This window comes from Pungitius pungitius, chromosome 14 (assembly GCF_949316345.1).
Source record: "Pungitius pungitius chromosome 14, fPunPun2.1, whole genome shotgun sequence".
Taxonomy (NCBI): Eukaryota; Metazoa; Chordata; class Actinopteri; order Perciformes; family Gasterosteidae; genus Pungitius; species Pungitius pungitius.
Window position 1 is genome coordinate 6,761,840 of NC_084913.1, and position 17,285 is coordinate 6,779,124.

Consider the following 17,285-nt stretch of genomic DNA (forward strand, 5'->3'; position numbering starts at 1 on the left):
TTTGGCAGCATATTACTGTATATAAGCAGACTAGGGGTCTTCATCTAATGGATTGTTCATAAACAACAACCAAAACCAGCTTACAAAATGATCAAACAAAATGATTGACATCACGATGAGCTGTTGTTAATTGCATATGACATGATCCACTGAATAATAGTCTTGAGAAGCAAAGGCGGATATCAGATAAACCCACTCGATACCATTTCTCCCACCTGCTTCAAATCGAATTTTCCATTCTTTACTGTTAAAGTTTGTGTTGATGAGGTTCCAAAAGATGTCCGCCCCGTGGGACAGGGACAGGGCGTGGAGAAGCTGAGGCACAGCCAGCGAGGCCAGCTGGCAAAACTCTGACTTTAACATGGACCAAAGACTGAAACAAAAAACTCCAATTTAGAGCCACGCACTCAAATTGCTGTCAATACGTTTATACGAGAGAGTTGATTAAAGAACACTCACCTCGGTATGAGCATCTTTTCCTGAATGTAGGCCAGAAACAGAGGGTGATCCTTGCGGGCGAGGTACAGACACTCTCCATGGAGACACAGGATCTTCAGACAGTTCAGCATGTTGAACAAGATGTCGGGCTCCTCAAACTTGGACATTTCCTGAATGCAGACGAGATGTGAGACTCCGAATGTACCACAAAAAAAGGAAATCGCAAGAAATTCTGGGACACCTCCAGCCTACATTTGCATTAGTGCTTATGTACAAGTACCTGCATGATGGTGTATATGAGCTTCAAAGACACAGGGAGCTGCTGGTAGGAGAACTTCTTATCGGAGTTATTCTTCAATGCTGAAGGGAGGAGGGTAGTGATTGAAACAACTCAACTTTCTCACTACTCATGAGCACTTTAACAAAGCAGACATGGTTGAAGTCAGTTAGCTCAGCTTAGCGTAATGACTGGAATCAGGAGGCAACAGCTATTTTTTGGCTGGGAGTAGTACGATTCAATTTGTAGATTCTAGGAGGTCACTCCGCCTGCTCCAAAAAAAGATGTAAGTAGAAATAAGATGTTAAATAGTGAGCGATAGTCTGGAAGGCTGCTACTAGTTACGAGAGGTAGCTTCGTTTACAGAACAAACACGAGATAGGCGTCTATCTGCTCATCTAACTCTTGAAATAAACCAAATAAATATATTTCCTACTATTCCCTTAAATGCAAAGCTATAGCTAGCAGCTTAGCTAGGAAGAACAAAAGATGTTTCCCAAAATTGTAAATCATTCATTTAAGTATCCATGGTAGTAACCTTCTGGAAGTTGCCAATTATTGAAATGACACATACACGTGATGATTTTGAATATGGCATGCAGAACTGATACACACATTGGTTATCAGGGGAATGGTTACTAGGGTTGTCGGTGTGCGCGGCGCTTGGGTTGTCTCCTTCCACATTTCCCATCTCCGCACCAAGGGAGAAATCTGTCTGACCCAAGAGCAACGTTTCCTCCAAAGTATCCGTAGGTTCCTGTAGAGAAAATCAAACCCTTTCTGACCGTCTCCTCATTCATATATTCTTCAGTAATTTAGCTGAGCATGAAATTAATTAGCGTTCGAATTTTACAATTACCTTCTTTGAGGTTCACAAAAAAAAAGAGAGGCAGAAACCTTTTGACTATTTGATGTCATCTACAACAGCTCACCCAATGGGGGGGCATGGGAGCTACATGGCATTTATCTCAAAGCCTTTCCCGCTTAACGCACACAGTTCATTTATATTAGATGCAAACAAATCCATGTCGTGTCTCACCACGAGACGAATCTCCTCCCGGGGGGTCAGCCTCTCCAGAAGCTCACAGCCCAGCTGGTAGCACAGGATACTGGATTGGCACAGGCTGCACTCCAGGGCCTTCTCATCTTTCTGGCAGGTGTGTGAGCCCCCCCATGGGGCCTGAAAGACGTTGTTGATGATGCCCACGATGTCTTTCCCCAGGCTGCTGTCTAGACCCAGCATCACACCGTCGTCCTGGAGCTCCATCTGGGTCCGCGGGGGATGGGACCGTAAAAACAGAGCAAGGAAAAGTGGAGCACAACACACAAACCTCAAGATCCCACTCAGGCACTGTGTCATCACTTATGATGACACAGTTACAATATGATAGTGTTTGCATTAAGATGTTAATTTACTTACAAATAATACCAACACTTTACCATTGCCTTTAAAGCATCAGAAAAACGACCCGGAATGCGATTATTTATTAAATCTGTGTGGTCACCTGCTTTAGGATTAGGTCAAACATGAGGATGAAGCAGCCGAGGTTCATGTCATCATCGTCACAGTCCAGATCCAGAGCGCAGTGGCCGGTGGCGTGGCCCAGGTTTTTGAAGGGGCTGCAGCGCAGGGGGCTGCGGAACGGGCTGCGGAACGGGCTGGGGAACGGACTGAGGGTGTTGTGTTGCCCACGGCGTCCTGGATCTGACACCACGCTCACCTTACGGCCAAAGAACACGCCGCGATGTGAGGTAGGTTTTATGCGATTCAAACCATTTATGCCTCTCACAGTGTTAGCATCGTTCCCCAGTCAGTCATAACAACACATGAGCGCATAGTATCACAGCCATATGATAGTTCTGATTCACAGAGACCTTCGATTGAGCCCTTTAAGGAAGCTATAATTAGACATGGGCAGTTACCATGGCAACACAAAGTCCAACACGAATGGAAATGTGTCATAATCCTAAAGAGGAATATGATGCCAAAATACCCTAATAAAGCTCTTAACAGTATAATAACACGAGTCAGGTGATGTTTAAGTTGAGGGAGGGTTTTTTCATATACTATTAGTCTGCTGATAAATTGGACTGAAAATGAATGGAAATGAGCTTTGAACCCTCATAGGGTTCACTTCCTTCCTGTGCACACTCCCCCAGCAACTCGACACATGTACACATTTGTACATAAAATTCATTTCAAATTGTCATTTGACGTATAATGCAAGATTTTGTTTTGTTTTTCTTATCTTGTATCATGTAAAGTGTTCTGGCCCCGCTGTCTCCCTCACCCTGCGAGCGCCAGTGTTGCCGGTCACATCTGAGGCGCGTGCCTTCCTCTGATTGGCGAGCTCTTTCAAAGAGTTCACGCCATCAGAAAACATCCCGATCAGAAGCTGAAGAGGCACCACAATGTCCAGCTCTGACAGCACCTGCATACAGACAAAATGCACAAATCATTTAAAGAGTCCTTTAATAGGGCAGATATTTTAAAGTATTATTTCAAGTGAATCTGCCGGCATGTTTGGATCCTGTACTCAAGTAAAAGTATGTTAATGTAATGGAAAAACTAAATGTGCTAAATTGAAAAGAAAAACGGAATGAAAATAAATATAAGTATTTTTCCATAGAAATTTAAAGCAATCAATCGTATTCAATAAAATCATCAAGTCAATTGTTAAAAATGATGGCGCATGGAGTAGAGAGCGTGTGCTGGCAAGGTCAGCGCTTTGAACCCTGGCTGCTCAGCCCCATGTCGAAGTGTCCCTGAGCAAGACACCCAATCCCACACGGCTCCCTGAGCAGAATGTAAAAAACTGGGGTTAAAAATGCAATGTAATGAACTGTAATGTAATCTGTATAGTTACTAAAGCAGAGGTAAACCATGCACATTTGGCCCCTCTTCTTGCATGCGACCCATTTAATGTGAGAAAAATCAAAGCATCTCTGGCTCATGCTTGTGACAGAAAACTTGAAAAAACACCACGTGTACAAGCCAGCGGGCTGTGACTGCACATGGGATGAAAAAACCAACCCCTCCTATCTCTTTCAGTCTCACTCGGTGACCCAGATCCATATTCAGCAGCCCAGAGTCTTGCACTCTATGATAACCTGTTCAATTCACACGCACTGTTGACAGAACCGCAGGCTGTGAACTGGACACGAGCCTGTGAATGTGTGTGTGTGTGTCAATGTGTGTTTGTTTACGCTTGCTTACGTGCAGCCACAGCAGAGCCTGCTCTTGCACAGACGCTGGATAGCCGGAGAATCTGCAGCTGATGAAGCCAAACATTTCTTCCATGGAGAAGGGCAGCGGGCACAGCTCAATGTCGAACATCTTACTGGAAGCAGAAGGCAGAGCAGAATGTTTCCTCGTTGCAATTGTGTGGGCTACACACTGCCTCTGTTTATAGTTCTCTGTCGGTGAGTGATTTCATTTATGGGAAGGAATAACCTATTTTTTTTCCAAATAATGAACATAGTATAATACAAAATATCTTTCCGTCATGTCATGTTTTGTGCCGGTCGTAAGAAAATACACCATTGAAAGACAGAAATGGAAATCAGGGTACAGACACAAGTATAGCAGAAGGAAATATTGTATCAAATGTCTTTAGTTACAGCTGCTCTATGCCAACACTGAGGTTGTGACGGATGTACCTGAGCACTTCCCGGAACTCTTTGAGCTGGTGGTCGGGCACCTCAGTGCGGATGGCCTCCAGCCACTCAGGCATGAAGCACTCCCACAGGGGCTGACTGATGACATTGTAAGGTATCAGACACAGGATGCGGTTCAGACCCTCCTTCAGCTGGGTCACTGTGTTGCACGACTTGTCCCAGTAACCTCCCACCTTGGAGAAAAGCGTTGAAAGACAGAGCCAAGAGAGCTGAAACGGTGACCTTCCTCGTCATCATTTGAAAATGATGCAACGTGGTGAATTTGCATTGGCTGCAATATTTCCAGTCATAACGTTAATATTAATTAGCCCTCACCCTGGCAAACTCGACGGGCTTGGGCAGCAGACACATGACCATCACGTCGAATCGCACTTCACACACTGTCTTCAGCCACTTGGTGACAAACTGAGGCTTCAGCTTCTCCACCAGGCTCCCGACCTCGTCGTCCATCATGTAGGCGGTGGAGTGAAACCACTGGAAGACCATGCTGACCAGCCGAGCCAGACTCTCTGTGGGTGTGTTTTCATTGGGCGTGCACAGGCTCACCTGCAGATGTGAGCGAAGGTCAGAGAAGCAAACAAATCAGTTAGATAACTGCAAATTCAGCGAGGTAGTGACATGAGGCCCGGGCACTGCACACATCCCTTATCTCACAACCCCCCTCCCCCCCCTGTTATTGACAGACACAGCACAAGCCTCTGATTACACACCAGGAACCAGATGCCGAACTGACTGAGGAGCCGCTGGTCGTGCTGGTCGTCCTCCTTGTTGTCAAACTCGATGTTGTCCAGAGAGTGGTGGGAGGCGGAGAGGCCCATCTGACGACGTCTGTTCATCTCAAACTCGCGCTGCTCCGCGTGAATTTCTGCCTCCTTCAGAAGGCTGAATGGCGAGGGAGAGGATAACACATCATTCACGGAGGAGGGACGACATACAGAGAGTCACACGGAGCACAACAGAGAACCCCCCTGACACGGCGTGGAGATTTATTATCCTCATTTCATGCAGTGTCGTTGTCCTTATATTCATGTGGACGGCAACTTTGGCTGTGATATGTGGTGCAAGCACCTTATGACAGCCTCCACGGTGCACACTAGCTCCTCCGCGCCGCACTCCCGGGTGTTGATGGGAGGCGGCGAGGTCTGGTACAGATGGGTCTCCGACGCAGCCCCCACCTCGCTGCTGTGGTGGTTGACATGGCAACGCTTGCAGTAGCGGACAGGCCGGTTGCCATGGCGCCCGCAGCAGCCAGCCGAGAAACAGGTGACCACAGCTCTCCGAACGTGAGAGCTACAGTTCTGCAAAGCCAAAGAAAAAGGGTGAAGGAGGAGGAGGAAGAGATCAGTTATTTCTATTTTTGGGTAGTAGGCTATAAAATAAAAATATGCCACCATCAAAGCAAATCAGCCAATAGAGCCGTATGACAGCCTCTAAAAATAAACATATTTCCAGGCGTTAAAAGCAGCTCCGACTCTGAATAGCTTTCCCTGCGACAAGCGTTTGTTTCGGAATGTTTATTCGTCCACGTCTACAGTGATAAAAAGTCTCTGTGTATCCCAACGGTGTCTCAGGTTTCTATAAATAAAAGGCATGGCCCTAGAGAACCAATCTAATCTGATCAGCCTCTAATCTTGGGCCATTAGAAGGATACAGATCACCCGTTCAAATGAAAATATCTGTCCTCTGATGATGACTTCTCTCATTTACCCACCTCGCTTTCAACAACAAAAAACCCTACCCTGATGACACTGACGATGTCACTGTTTGCAGCGTGTTCTATGTCGGCTATCATGGCGTATTTATAACTAGCTATTCCCTGTCTGAAGACGACAGAGTTGGTCTACATCCAGTTGGGAGTTAAAAAGGGCTTTCTGAAATGAGAGTGACAAAGCCTGATCACAAAGGGAGGCTGCGGATCACAATCTGCCGGACAAAACCAGGATGGAGCCCAGCTGCTTGCTATGACGACGTGTGGAGGCTGCTCGACCTGACGGGAACACCTGAGATCATCTCACACTCAGTTTTCAGGGGAAACCCCCAGGGAGTACTGGCCCTCAGCAGTGCGTCAACAACGGCAAACAAACATCACGCCCCGGCAGCTTCATTAGAAACGATGTGGCCTTTACCGAGCTGCTCGGACTTCTCAATGAAGCAAAATATGTACTATATATAAGTTCATGAATAAATTACCTCGCTCATGTCTCACGGGTAAAAATAGATTTCATGATTTGTTTTTGTTTTGAGTGATAAAACCATTTCAAGTATATGTTCTATTTGATTTGTCTTTGTTGGAGGTGAGTGAGGTTCATTAGTATCAACAAATCACTGCAATGGTTTGTTTGTCCTAAACATGGAGAAGCACTAGAGAGTGTTCAATATGACATCATGCTGTAATCAGAATAAGTAAGAGCAAATTACAAATACACACATAGAAATCTTACCTTCTTTTGACAAATAGCAGATATCTCTGCTGCAAAGACAAATTTACATTGTTTTTAGTTTGACCAGAGAAATCTTTTCTAAATTAATCATGTGTTTCAATGTAAACCTCTTTTTATAGTTTTAGATATAGTTATATATGATATATATATAGTATTTTAAGTATATCCTCAGACAGCTAGACTGTAAGTATCAGAATTAACTTTAGCTATAAACATAAGTAAGTAAAGGAACAAATATGGGTACCTATAATCACACTCTGTATCATATTATTATGCTAAAAACGTTTGTTGTATATTGTAGATGATACTGAATATATTCCATCCATGTCCCACATATTGCATGTCTCGTAGTGTGTGCACAGGAAGCAATGCAACGCAATACTGAGAGAAGATCAAACACCTTTTAGTTTGTGAATGCTCACCTTGGGGCAGCAGAACGTCAACAAGCCATTCAGCATGGTCTCTGAAAAAAGAAATGTATAATGTTTCATTTAAAGGCAAACTGCTCCTTTTAGCATATATATATATATACAATATGTCTTCGCTCAATATGCAGTCATTTAGAACGTTGCAGAGTCATGTTACGCACACTGGAGGAAAGACAAACAAGTGGCTTTGCGGTTTTGTGATGATGATCTCATTATGAGCGCAGGGGAATTATGTAACCATGGCGATGCATTTCCCCCGGGTTAAAGATGAATAATGACGCGTGCAGTAGGTGATGTACGTTTCACTGGCATTGTGTCTAAGGTGGGGAAGGATCCGGGGGGAGGGAGGAAAGAGGTGGAACAGATTCATACCCTGCTATCCTCTGGCTGCACTCCTCGCATATATATAGAGGAGGGGGCTTGTCTCCCAGGCCAACAGAAAGAGTAGGATCAATACACATCTGCAATGTAAGACAGGTAGTGTTAGAGTACGAATGAATGAGTGAACATACTGGAATTTGAATGTTTCATTTTCATACAACGAAGTATAATGTCTGATGTCTTTGTTTCATGTATATTTTAACCATGTAAAGCGTCTTTGAGTATTTTAAAAAGCGCTATATAAATAAAATGTAAAATGTTTTACAATCAAAGGAGATGTAAATAATGTAAACCCATGCAATTGGTACCAATATTAACCAAGACAAGATAATATGATCAAGGTAATTTCCACATAGCCAATAATTGAAGTGCAATAAAACATATGGATACCCATACCATAAAAAAAACACCATCTGGTCATCCTCTTGCTGATATGTGTAAGAGGGTCAAAGTTTAAGGTGAAATGTAATGAGCAGGAAGTATATACCAATTTGAAAACATACCGTATTCAACAGTAAGTACTTTGCAAGGCCTTTTTCAACGTGTACTAAAAGTGAAAATAGCGGCCACCAGTTACTAGCACTACAATATTTTCCTTTTGTCCCTCTCACATAGTACTCTCCAACGGTAGTTTATTATGATATTGGCCGGGAAGTCACGTGACACCTGCACCCGCCTCCCCACGCCTCTGCGTGGATGGCTGCGTGCATATGCTGCACTCTGTTACCTCGCAACCTGCTCCTGGCCCCGTGCTAAACCTTCATGCTCATGGCCTCAATGTTCAGATGGTGCACTGTAAATTACTGTGCTCACTTGATGCCGCCCTGTCCTCAAGGGCTACACAGGGTCACCGCTTTCAATTAAGCTCCGCTCCCTCCATACCCCCTCCCTGCTCCTGGTAATTGAATTCCAGCCCGTGTCAATGTCCCTGTTCCTATCCCATTTGTCAGTTTTGAGCACAGTTGAGGAAAGGCAGTTGCAGCTGATGAAGCTGAGAAGCAACGGCAGAGACTACTGTGAAGGAGCATACCAGGTGATATTATTACCCCACTTGCACGGCTGCTCGGGCATGCACCGATTTATTTACCACGGGGGCTCACAAAAGCAAACACGGTCACACACAAGGTGGAACTCAGCAAAGCGATGTGGCACATGGTCCCGTAGATGTTCTTAAGGGAAGCGGCTTTTGAATGCAGAGTGTGATGTTGATGTCTTCTTGTTGACACGGTAATTTTGGGATCCAACAACCATAAATGTACCTGTCATGTAAGGGTTCATGTTTAAGGGTTATTCAACATGTTTTTTTAAGACTAAAGTTACCTTGACAGCGGGTTTATTGATAGCATTGTGGCATTCAATATGTTGACAGTGAATGGGGTTCCAGGCTGATGAAATTGAAGAGAGGGAGGGAAGAGTTGTAATAGAGTGTTAGACCTTTGCTCAGTTCAAGGACAGATTAAGCAGCAGATCTGATGATAATAGAATCGTACCTGTGTACTGAAGCCCCCTGTATTCACTAATGGCTCCTGGTGGCTTCAGGTTGGGCCAGTAATGGAACAGCATCTGCACAGCTGGAGGCTTCACTTGGGATGGGCCATAGGATATAACATACAGAAGGTCCTGCACACAGTATGAACAAAGATTTACAAACAATATATAAACTGCCGCGATATTCATAAGCATTTGTATGAAAACAAATGACAATTGGTTGAAGGTTTTTTATTCCAACACACTGTGTACTCATTTTGTAAAGACTAAATGTTGCCCAATGTGCCTTGTTCAAGATTAAGAAAACATTAACTAAACTATTTATCCTTTTATTTTGTTTATATTCAAAAGGAAATTCATTCAGGACATTCAACACAAATCCTGTAAAAATCCAGAGTGTAAAAAATGAATGTAAAAGTAAATGAATTAAAGGTCTACAGAAAATAATCTTTAAATATAAGATTGTCTGTATATGTTGTGTTACGTTCTGAACACATTTTAAGCGTCTGACTTCATAAAGTGATACAAAAAATAGTCTATTTTGCCTTGCTCAAAAGACCTTAAATCTGTGGCCTACCTTCCACACTTCCTGTTTGTGCTTCATTAGACACTCCAACAATTGACAGTGATACACTGGAAAGAAAAGAAGAGGCCAGCTTAAAAAGAAATCTATACCCAACATTTTTGTGTGAGTTGCTGTGTATGTGTTTGTTTACCTGGATTTGTGGTGTACTGCATTGCAATCATTAGCATAGATGAGGCGGACAGATTGACATAGGCTGGGACTCCCCCCTCCCTCCGAGTGGAGCCCACTATAGCAAGCGAGAGAAAGCTTGAGTTTTGAGATTTTCATTTATTCATTAAATAACACATAATGAATAAAAACACTCTAATACATTTCATAAATCACCAACTGTGGCAACATTAAGCCACAGTTTTACTATGACAAAAAGTTGACAAAATGATTTTATCATCGGTCATACTCACATATAGCCATGGGGAGGAAAGAGGTGCTCAGGTACTCGATGATGTCTTTGTGGAGGAAGGGGGGAAATGTGGCTAAAGTGGAGATCATAGTATAGGGCAAAGTGCTGAGAATATCATCACTGAGAAAGGGCAGGAGGCATGTTGTTGTGTAAAATATGGACTGTCCCAGATCTGATGAGAAAGGGAAAAGGCGAGAAAAAAAAAAGACAAAGAGAGATACACAGACACTCATTCAATTAACAGTACCGTACTCACATATCGTTTGGACAGATGGCACATTTACATGACATTTCAGGCATCAAATAGTGTGTGTACCATAACAAGATTAACAGTAAACAATAAAAAAAGAACATTTAGAGTATTAACTTTAGCTGTGGGGGAGTTAGCTTCTTTAAAAGCCACTGAGGTCCAATTCATCTTCAGGAAAAATAAAGCATTCTAGTCAAGAAGAAGGGTTTTCACAATTTTGAGCTTTTTTTAAACAGTGGTAAAATATTCATGAAAAACAAGAGCCCTGACTGTGGTGCAGCCTTTAGCCCGTAAGGAAAAAAAAAAGAGTAAGTCATTCTTAGAAGTATTCTAGATGCATTGAAAAAGGTCAGACGTCACATTTCCCTGTTTGTGTTTTCCATTTAGCGTATATAATTGCACATGACATCATAGGTAAATACATTTCTTCCACTCTGCATAAGAAACATGCTGCCAAGTATGATACATAGAAGAGAGGGCCTATGTCTGCGGCATCCAATGAACGATTAAGTTGACGGGATCCAGCGTGCTCCCAATCACCCCATGCATCCCTCAAGATCCTCAGCAGGACTTCTCTCCTCCAGTTACGGAAGAGCCCAAAAAGGCAGCGCCGGCTTCATGCAGGCCAGACGGCTCGCGGGTGATGATGACAAACAGTGGTGCACTGGGCCTTGACTCACCATGCTGACCGTGCTGCAGCAGGGGCACCAGGTCAAGCAGGGTCACGAGGGTCACATACAGGCCCTGATAGTCCAGAGAGGGGTACTCTGAGAGCTGAGCGTCCCGACTCTGCTGCCCCTGCCCCCCGCGGTCTGACGGGGCATCGCGCAGAACGCTGTAAAGGAGGGAGCGAGTAACTGAAGGGTTGATGGAACTGACTTGTGGTCTTAGAGATGGGGTGAGTGGGAATGGCACAGGAAAAAGACACATGGTCATGGGCACGGCCAAATTGGAAGCTTCCTGGTTCTCCTTCCTGCCTGTGCGGGACAGAATGCTGCTCCGGGGCGGGAGGGGAGGGGAGGGAGGGTAGGGGAGGGGAACAAGGGAAAAAAAGAGACAACAAAGACACAAAAAAACAGCACATTACATTGAAATGGCACTACAGAGACAGCGTAAATAGAAAAAAACAAACCCAGATAAACCCCACATAGGATGCAGTGTCTCACTATTTGACTTTCACTGAAGGCACGGGCAATTTCTCCCTGCTTTGTGTGTTCAGAGTGACTTGGATTCAATTTGTATCGTTTTGTCTATTCTTTGCACTGAAAAACAAAAACAAAAACATGGGCACAAACTGCAATGATCACTGCATCTCATGCGTATCTGGTGACAAGGAGCAAAAATATAAAAGATGGCATGTTTTCAGTGGCAACCCCATTCTTCTCCAAAAAGGCACAGTGCAAAAGACCGTCCCTCGATGGCTGCCATCGTCCAATCAGCAAGGTCAGAGGCTACCATGCAAAAAAGGCCAATGATCCGAGGAATAAAAGAAATTTAAAAAAAAAAAAAAAAAAGAAATTTCCTTGTCTTTAGTGGGGCTGTCAAGGATGGGAGTGACACCAAATTGGTTCGGGAAAATACAGAGGTGACACTTTTGAAACATGCTTCAGCCAGTAATAAACATGTGTGTGAGGGTAGATCAAGTGCTCCGAGGTCACAGCACATGTTTATTGCACCAGAGAAATAATGTTTGTGTGCATACGATATGATACTGCACCAGTATCATCCGGAGAAATAATGAGATCCAACAGGCATATGGATTCAGGTTTCTAAAATAAATGTAACAACTAATCTACGGCAGAGGAGAAACTATAATGACAAAGGAACAGGTCGTTTAGGGGGGAGATGACTGGTGGCATTATGTCTGTGAGCTAAATGCAGGATGGACACTTGTGTTTGCTGTCCCCCCGGGGGAAGGTTGTGGACAATTTGAAGAGAGGAAAAACAAAAAGGAAAAAACTAGTTTGGGTTGATTGCGGAGCGTCTCGGGTAAGGATGGGGGAAAGGGAGGGGGGTGGGGGGGGGGGTGGCCAGAGAGCGTTGCTCTTTTTTTTTACTGCACTTTATTAAAGAGCTAAGCTGTTCTATCAGGCAAATGATTGGGATTTACCGTGAGAGCCCAGATTATAAATGCTGATGTATTGTTCATTGATTTACTATTTATTGAAAGGTCCTTTTAAAAGTAGAGTTACACCAAGTGAGAAAGGGGATTTCAAAATTTCTTAACATGACATTAGATACATATCGTAGAGCATGTTGTTTAACAGTTTATACTGTCAACAGCAGAATGTAACATTTTCTCAACTACCCCCTCAAAGTTATACTCTGTAAGATTTTAGTCAGCGTAGATTCATTCACAAAGCCGTGTATTAAACAGCCAAAACTCAAACAGGGCTAAAACAACAGACTGTATCTCAGAGTATGACTTTTTCATTGCCAATTTCTCATATAGAAAACATCATTTTTTTTGAACAATGAACATAGAGATAAACAGACACGCTCGCACGCATACACTGAACATTTACACATAAAGAGACACGCACCTGTGCATACATACACACCTACCAACACTAAAACTTACAAACATGTACGACACATATAACACATGTAGAAATGCACTGATACGGACACATGACATACACTGACTGTCAAACCCTGCACTGTCAATACAAAACGTCAATGACCGTGTAGCAGTAGTCCACATCGCTATCAGAATTGACAGAACTAGAGACTATCACGTCGAAACAATACTAGATATGATGTCTGCACCCTGCAGTCATTCTTCTCAGACAGATACGGTTTGGCATGAAGTCAGCACTGCTCACTGATGCAGAGAGCGCCATCTGACTTGGGGAAATGTGACAAAGTTGTGCCTCATCTTGTGAGAGGCAAATGTTGATCTTTCCCTTTTAGCCGCTCTACATCCGAGCTGAACCAAAAATACAGTTTAGTTTAATCCGTAAACACCTCATTTGGCCATTTCAGCTTCTTCTTTCTAGAAACCCTTACTCCCACCTTCTCCCTCTCTTTTTTAATTTCAATTTCCCTTTTTTTTCCCTTTCCATCCCTGCGTTCAGAAAGCAACTTGTGTACGGATAATCCTTCAGTCCCTGACAAGCATACCGGCCCCCACCCCCTCCTTCTAAAGGTGGGGTTCTCTAATCTGTGTCTCAGAGGCTCTGCTTTGGGAAAATATCACGCAACTATTAACAGCAGCATCATAGCGAGCCAACCCTCTCGCATTAGAACGTCGCTGCCCTTCTCTGAGACAAAGAATCGCCGCTTGAGTCGACACAGATTCCCACAGTTTCAGCCCCTCGTCTTTTTCCGTCTGACATAAGGGAGGCCATGTTTAAAACAGAACAATGTCTGCTGGTGCCAGGCAGCCCTTCAGGCAAAGGCTCGGCACAACGTAACCCCTCTGTGGGCATCACTCAGCAGAGGAATAATCCTTGTGAGGATGAGGCACGAAGTGTAGAATTGAGGCCGGCTGCCAATCACAAATAGATTGCAGCCTAAGCTGAAAATAATGATAAAAGTGGGACAAACGACTTCCGCCCGTCGTACTCCCGTCCTTTTTGTAAATTAGCTGAGACACAGTCATATTTTCTGTGAGGCCAGCAGGCAGTAAGATTAAACCAACCTTAGGACATGTCAAAACATGTCCAAGCTGCAGTTCACTTTTCCATGAAGAGAAGCTCCGGGCTGGAAAAATAGGGACATGACACATTGTCAAATAAGATGTGTCCAAAATGGCCGCCTACTTGACCCGTGTGGGAGGAGGAAATAACATGCTGTTTCCTCCCCTGGCTTTCACAGCACCCAGGGGAGCAGGCTGACCCTGCAACTGCAGAGCCTGGAGGAGCTGCCCTCCGACGGCCCCCTTCTGGGAAGGACACATCAGGCCGGCCGAGGAGCCGTTCATTTCGCAGGCTGCCGTTGCAGCAGTAAATCTGCAGCTGCTTCAAAACAACACGTTGGCATTCTGCTTCATCTTCTTCTCGCTATCAAAGCAGTGCAGGCACAGCTGTAGGAGTTGGCCGCCTCCATTACTTCTTCTTGACATGCTAAACTCATATTATCCCTTCAAACGATATCACTGTCAACCTGCTGCAACCGGCTAACCTGTCCGGTCCAAAGAAGAAAGCTAGATATCACACATTCTGTTACTTCACCTGTTGGCTCCTGGGCAGGGTACTTACCTGAGCAGAGTTTGGGAAAAGTATTTCAGTGTGTTTGCAATGTCTGTTCCGGAGGGCACCGGGTAAATATTGTGCTGCACACGGTTGTGATACTCTTGCAAGTATCGTATCTTAGAGGCAACTGGACAAAATAAAGAGCAGAGGGACAGGCAAATCAACACGGGACACAACATTTGAGTGACACAGGTAAGGCAAACGGGAGGACATGCACGAGGCTGTGTTTCTGTTCTCGTTTCTCGGTTGAAGATTTCGTGTAAGCGAGCGTGTGCTGTAACACGGAAGGTCCAGTTATCAAGTTAAACAAAGAGTCCGCGTTCTCATGGCTCTCTGGCCTTCAGCAGGTGACCTTTTTTGGTACAGTGGCGAGGTCACGGGAAACCCTGGAGGACGCAGCGAACCCGTTGCTTACAGAAGCGCGCTCATGGACAAAAGGTTGGCGGTTCAAGTCCCAAGACAAGCGGGGAAAATGAGTCAGCATGAGACAAAACAGAGGGTTTCTCCTCTTTTAGCAGATGATACAGAGAGACATTTCAGCAGTGACCCCTTCACTTTAACCTCGTCCTCACGGTACTGTTAGAGACATTAGCGTGTTATTTTTGCCTGGTTAAATAAGAGTCCAATGAAGTTGGAGTAAGTGATTGCTGACCCATTTTCTGTGACCCTGGGCGGTGGTGTTTAGCTTCCTCCCTGACCTGTAAATAACAAACCTGAAAATAAAAATAAAAGCTGCAGGGTTTCAAGCCAATGATGCAGAACATACAGTCGTACACCTGCTTCTCTCTTCTGAAACCTAAACATATTGAGGGACATTTTCATGCCAAAGCACCGTATTAATTGTATCTGTTCTTTATGTGGAGACAACAGCTGCCGATATGTTGTCTTTTTCTGATCCTAACCTGATTGACTCTCCCATTTCTTTAGTACCAAACAACATCTGATACGCAGCTCAAACACAAAGTTTTAGCCAATATTTGATGCCATTTTTATACTTAAATTAGGGAGAATCTGATTAAACCTGCAGGGACCAGTCAGGCACGGATCAGAGTGTGGGGCAGAGACTACCTTCTTCCCACCTGTTCAGGCTTGAGGAGAAAATGAATAACAACCATCAAGATGGTGTGATCGAACCACGTTATCGATCGATCTTACAACCACCATATTGTTCAGTAAAGATCCTGTCAGCTCGACCTTGAGACCAGCGGCACGCGCTTTTTTTTTCTCCAGGCACGTCAATCCCAAAAAAATTAATCAAAAATATATCATGATAATATGGCGATGTAGGCATTCAATTGTTCTCCCCTTCACACGCAGAGGGACACACAGCCGCAGCACTGTGTGCGCGGAGCCCCCCTCCAGCAACACTCCGCAGTGAGAGGACGTGTTGCAACCTGCCATGGCAACCGCGGTTTCATCACCAAGGACAGCTCCCCTCATTCGCTTTCTCCGTGAAAACAAAAATCCCATTTCCAGCGCTCAAACCCTCCCCCGTGACAAGACACGATAAAAGACACACACACACACACGCGCGCGCGCGCGCGCGCGCACGCCGTACTTACACTGCTCTGCCTTCGTAGACATTTCGCAGACACTTGGGGAAACATAAAATCCAGCCTGTCAATTGTTTTAGTGGTTGAATTATTATTCAATTTTCCCCCCTCCGTGGCGTTGTGTTTCCCTCAGTCGTGGAAAAGTGAGCGTGCCCCCCTCGCAGCCCGGGCTGGGCTTGATTGTACCACTCTGCGCGATGCAGTTATACACCGGGGATTTCATTATTTTTTTTTTAGCAGTGGGTGAGGTGGCTTTTAGCCGAATTAAGGCTTGAGACGCAATTTTGTTGGTGTGATTTTAATTTTTAACAATTGTGTTCCATCGTGGCAGAGAGAAATATGGATTTACAGTCGCTATAACGTACCTTTCTAAATGGACTGATCCACCTATGACAAATTGTCATTCAAGATTTCCAACACCCGTATCCTGTTTGAACTGATTGTATGAAGGGAAAAACCAGACAATCCGTGAATTTGCCCAAATAGGCACGTGCACTTCTGCCAATGCATATAAAATTAAACGAGCATGTGCAACAGATGGTTTTCACATTATCGTGATCTCGAGCATGAAGTGTCCTGGAGAAACATATTTATGTAGTCCAATTTCATTAGGAAAAAATACATCCCCATTTTGGTACCTTACATTAGTTTCTTCTTAAAATACACGTGAACGACAAACAGACTCCAGGCTCTGAACCACTGACACGCCACCTTCCAAGTTTGTACCAAAAACTGTTGGAGTATTTCCATCTCTTCTCAGCTGATTGGTGCAATCTCCTGGAAAGTGTCCTGTGCTTCTTACCACTGCTTATGTTCAAACCTTAGGGGATATATTGAAAATATCAGCCTGTTATTTAAAAAACACCAATGTGTTAGAAATAAAACATACCACAGCAAATATGATATAATATAGTCTTTATATGGGAAAACTGTTGCATTCTCAAGTTTTACTTTCACAACATTTTGCACATTTGAAAATGCATTCACACGATGGGTTTCTCCCTGCATGCAAAGTTTAGTCTTAATCTTCATCAGGGCTCTGGGGGTGATCTCCGTCGGTAGTCTGGGATGTGATGCATGATCCATCCAGCTGGGGCCAAGAGGGTGACAGCGAAGGCACTCATAGCAAGGAAAGATTGCTGTGACAAAGTCCATGTGGGGCATAAACA

At 44.3% G+C, this 17,285-nt stretch overlaps 1 protein-coding gene across 9 annotated transcripts in view; it reads right to left on the reverse strand.

The window, feature by feature from the left end:
* LOC119227452 (protein unc-79 homolog) overlaps positions 1 to 16,291 on the reverse strand; it is a 28,929-nt gene extending 12,638 nt beyond the window's left edge. For 5 of the 9 annotated variants that reach the window (XM_037486227.2, XM_037486225.2, XM_037486224.2 and 2 more), the window contains exons 1-23: positions 16,126 to 16,290; positions 14,570 to 14,690; positions 11,048 to 11,361; positions 10,119 to 10,289; positions 9,848 to 9,943; positions 9,709 to 9,764; positions 9,134 to 9,263; positions 8,964 to 9,028; positions 7,635 to 7,723; positions 7,257 to 7,297; positions 6,835 to 6,863; positions 5,462 to 5,691; positions 5,104 to 5,275; positions 4,709 to 4,939; positions 4,376 to 4,566; positions 3,933 to 4,056; positions 3,007 to 3,147; positions 2,221 to 2,436; positions 1,755 to 1,982; positions 1,331 to 1,472; positions 719 to 798; positions 460 to 608; positions 216 to 373 (exon numbers count right to left, since the gene is read on the reverse strand). In XM_037486227.2, the coding sequence (XP_037342124.2) occupies positions 216 to 373; positions 460 to 608; positions 719 to 798; positions 1,331 to 1,472; positions 1,755 to 1,982; positions 2,221 to 2,436; positions 3,007 to 3,147; positions 3,933 to 4,056; positions 4,376 to 4,566; positions 4,709 to 4,939; positions 5,104 to 5,275; positions 5,462 to 5,691; positions 6,835 to 6,863; positions 7,257 to 7,297; positions 7,635 to 7,723; positions 8,964 to 9,028; positions 9,134 to 9,263; positions 9,709 to 9,764; positions 9,848 to 9,943; positions 10,119 to 10,289; positions 11,048 to 11,361; positions 14,570 to 14,690; positions 16,126 to 16,147 (3,196 nt within the window). In that variant the 5' untranslated portion in view covers positions 16,148 to 16,290. Of the gene's footprint in view, positions 1 to 215; positions 374 to 459; positions 609 to 718; positions 799 to 1,330; positions 1,473 to 1,754; positions 1,983 to 2,220; positions 2,437 to 3,006; positions 3,148 to 3,932; positions 4,057 to 4,375; positions 4,567 to 4,708; positions 4,940 to 5,103; positions 5,276 to 5,461; positions 5,692 to 6,834; positions 6,864 to 7,256; positions 7,298 to 7,634; positions 7,724 to 8,963; positions 9,029 to 9,133; positions 9,264 to 9,708; positions 9,765 to 9,847; positions 9,944 to 10,118; positions 10,290 to 11,047; positions 11,362 to 14,569; positions 14,691 to 16,125 lie in introns of those variants that run through there. The other 4 variants (XM_037486229.2, XM_037486228.2, XM_037486223.2 and 1 more) reach the window with 4 other exon arrangements.
* Between the last annotated feature and the right edge of the window lie 994 nt (positions 16,292 to 17,285).